This window comes from Gadus morhua, chromosome 16 (genome assembly GCF_902167405.1).
Source record: "Gadus morhua chromosome 16, gadMor3.0, whole genome shotgun sequence".
In the NCBI taxonomy this organism is placed as follows: Eukaryota; Metazoa; Chordata; class Actinopteri; order Gadiformes; family Gadidae; genus Gadus; species Gadus morhua.
The window spans coordinates 9,171,266-9,174,238 of record NC_044063.1 but is presented as its reverse complement, the minus strand read 5'-3'; the positions used below and the strand labels follow the sequence as shown (position 1 = coordinate 9,174,238).

General features: G+C 54.3%; 1 protein-coding gene across 1 annotated transcript in view; it reads left to right on the top strand.

The window, feature by feature from the left end:
• The window catches only part of LOC115561249 (RNA-binding protein Nova-1), a 9,456-nt gene extending 6,695 nt beyond the window's left edge, over positions 1–2,761 (top strand). The window contains exon 2 of the mRNA XM_030381134.1: positions 1,085–2,761. Coding sequence (XP_030236994.1) covers positions 1,085–2,104 — 1,020 coding nt within the window. The 3' untranslated portion in view covers positions 2,105–2,761. The remainder of the gene's footprint in view (positions 1–1,084) is intronic.
• Positions 2,762–2,973: the final 212 nt, after the last annotated feature.

Genomic DNA, 2,973 nt, shown 5'->3' with positions numbered 1-2,973 from the left:
GGGAGAGGGAGAGGAGAGAGAGAGAGAGAGAGAGAGAGAGAGAGAGAGAGAGAGTGGGAGTGGGGGGGTAGAGAGACATTCAAAACATACTGAGAACCAATGGAAGACAGAAAGAAGGTGGGGACAGGATACTGTAGCGGTGAGGGTTGCTGGTTCACTCCCTGATAGCTCAGCCCTAATCTTTAAGAAGTCCTCCTTGAGCAAGTTGTTTACCCGTTACCTAGTCCTCATGGACGTAACTGAGTTCACTGTCACTTTGGATAAAGCCACTATGAATGAGCAAATAAACAGGAAAATGCCTATTCCAATGTACATCAACGGCTAGCTCAAGGGTTAGCACAATATGAACATCTAACGACATATATAATGTTGATGAAAGACGCAGACCTACAATGTTGTGTACACGCACATAGACACACACACACACAGACACACACACACACACACACACACACACACACACACACACACACACACACACACACACACACACACACACACACACACACACACACAAGAACACACACATTTTCTTAGAACCGTATACCTGTCGAGATTCAGTTTGTTCTTTTGTTTTACTGCTCTTCGCCTCCTACACTCTCAGGGTCGTATTCAAACCACTCCTCTTCTGCTTTCTGTGTCCCAACCTACATCAATTATTCTGTCATTGACAACTCTTCAAAGTTGAAAGAAGTTCACACTTCCTTATATCACTCAGATTTATTTTAGTCATTCCTTTTTTTATAAATGTCCGTTATAATCGATTGAGGCTGCTTAATGGAAGTAACATGTAAAATGTTGATATAATCAAATATAAAATACTAGTATAATAATTTCCTCTAAAGCTGTTTATTTAAAACCAGTGGACATAATAGTTAGATATAAATAGATTTGACCGATATAGATCAGGGGATTGTCTCAGGAAGTCCTATTATCTGTCGACTTACCTAAAATGTTTGGTAAGTAAAAATGTATAAGGCCGAGGCTATACTGAGGGCGGCTTCAGGGCTGACCTCCGCCCGGTCAGTATGAACCCTAGAGTCACTCCACCCATTGACCTGTGGTTCCTGTGTGTCTCCGTCAGGCCAAGCTCATCGTCCCCAACAGCACGGCGGGGCTGATCATCGGCAAGGGCGGGGCCACGGTGAAGGCGGTGATGGAGCAGTCGGGCGCGTGGGTGCAGCTCTCCCAGAAGCCCGAGGGCATCAACCTGCAGGAGCGCGTGGTCACCATCAGCGGCGAGCCCGAGCAGAACCGCAAGGCGGTGGAGATCATCGTGCAGAAGATCCAGGAGGACCCCCAGAGCTCGTCCTGCCTCAACATCTCCTACTCCAACATCTCCGGCCCCGTGGCCAACTCCAACCCCACCGGCTCCCCGTACGCCAACTCGGCCGAGGTCATGCCCTCCGCCGCCGCCGCCGCCGCCGCCACCGCCTCCTCCCTGCTGGGCCAGGCCAGCCTGACGGGAATGGGCACCTTCCCCACGGCCATGTCCAGCTTCTCGGGCAACGACCTGCTGGCCATCACCTCCGCCCTCAACACCCTGGCCAGCTACGGCTACAACACCAACTCCCTGGGGCTGGGGCTCAACCCCGCCGCCGCCACCGGAGTGCTCGCCGCCGTGGCCGCCAACGCTAACCCAGCCGCCGCCGCCGCCGCTAACTTGTTAGCGTCCTACGCCAACGACGCCTCCGGCGGTGGGGGCCATCCCGGGGCCCTCGGAGGCTTCTCCCTGGGGTCCCTGGCCGCCGCCACCGGCGCGACCAACGGCTACCTGAGCGCGGCGTCGCCGCTGACGGTGTCCTCGCTCATGGCTCAGGAGAAGCTAGGGGAAGGCGCCAAGGAGGTGGTGGAGATCGCCGTACCGGAGAACCTGGTGGGAGCCATCCTGGGGAAGGGCGGGAAGACGCTAGTGGAGTACCAGGAGCTGACCGGCGCCCGCATCCAGATCTCCAAGAAGGGCGAGTTCATCCCCGGCACGCGCAACAGGAAGGTGACCATCACGGGCTCCCAGGCCGCCACCCAGGCAGCGCAGTACCTGATCAGCCAGCGAATCACCTACGAGCAGGGGGTACGCGCCACCAACCCACAGAAGGTGGGCTAAACCTGACATCCAATGAGGAACAAGGAGGAAAAAGAGGAAAAAGTGGGGGCTCGGGGGAGGAATATAAGGAAGGAGAGAGAGAGAGAGAGAAAGGGAGAAAAAAATGTCCGAATGTCGCAGGAATCTACGCGTTTTCTTCAGCGTGTTTTCAGTATTCTCTATAAAAAAAAAGTTTTTGACCCGGAGGGGGAAAAAAATGGCGAGAAGACGAGGAAGGAGAGGAGCGAGTATCACGCTGAAAAACCAAGAAAAAAAAAAGGTGTAAAATGTAAATAAGGTTTTATTACTTACCGTCTTGATCTATGGGGATTTTTTTATCGTTTTGTTTTTCCGTTTTCGTAAATGAAGCCGTCCGTCTGTCTGTCTGTCTGTGTATTGTGCGGACAGAGATGAAGCCCATGTAGACCGGCGGGCCGCCCAGGGGGCTGTGGGAGATTGGGGGAGGGGGGAGAGGGTGAGGGCTGGGGTTCAGGGGTACCGCCGCCCCCCTACCCTACCCCTGCCCAGCGCTCCACCCAAACAACCCTATCACGGTCCTCCCTCCCCCCCAAACACACACACACACACACACACACACACACTTGTTTATCGCCCACCAAAAAAGGTTTTTTTTTATGTTCTAGAGTTGATTCACCCCTTAGGCCCTGCCCCTCCAACCCCTCCCCCCCCCCCCCCCCCCCCCCCACCCCCCAGAAACCCCTCAGTGCTGGCCCCTCCCACCTAACAGGGGGGGGAGGGGATAACGAACAAGACTTTATAAACAGCTGCGTGTAAAAGTGAAGGAAAGTTCGCCCCCCCGCAACGCACCAATAAACCCTCCTTATCCAACCCCTCCTCTTCCTCCAGTCTGGGTCCACTCCCAGGCCTCG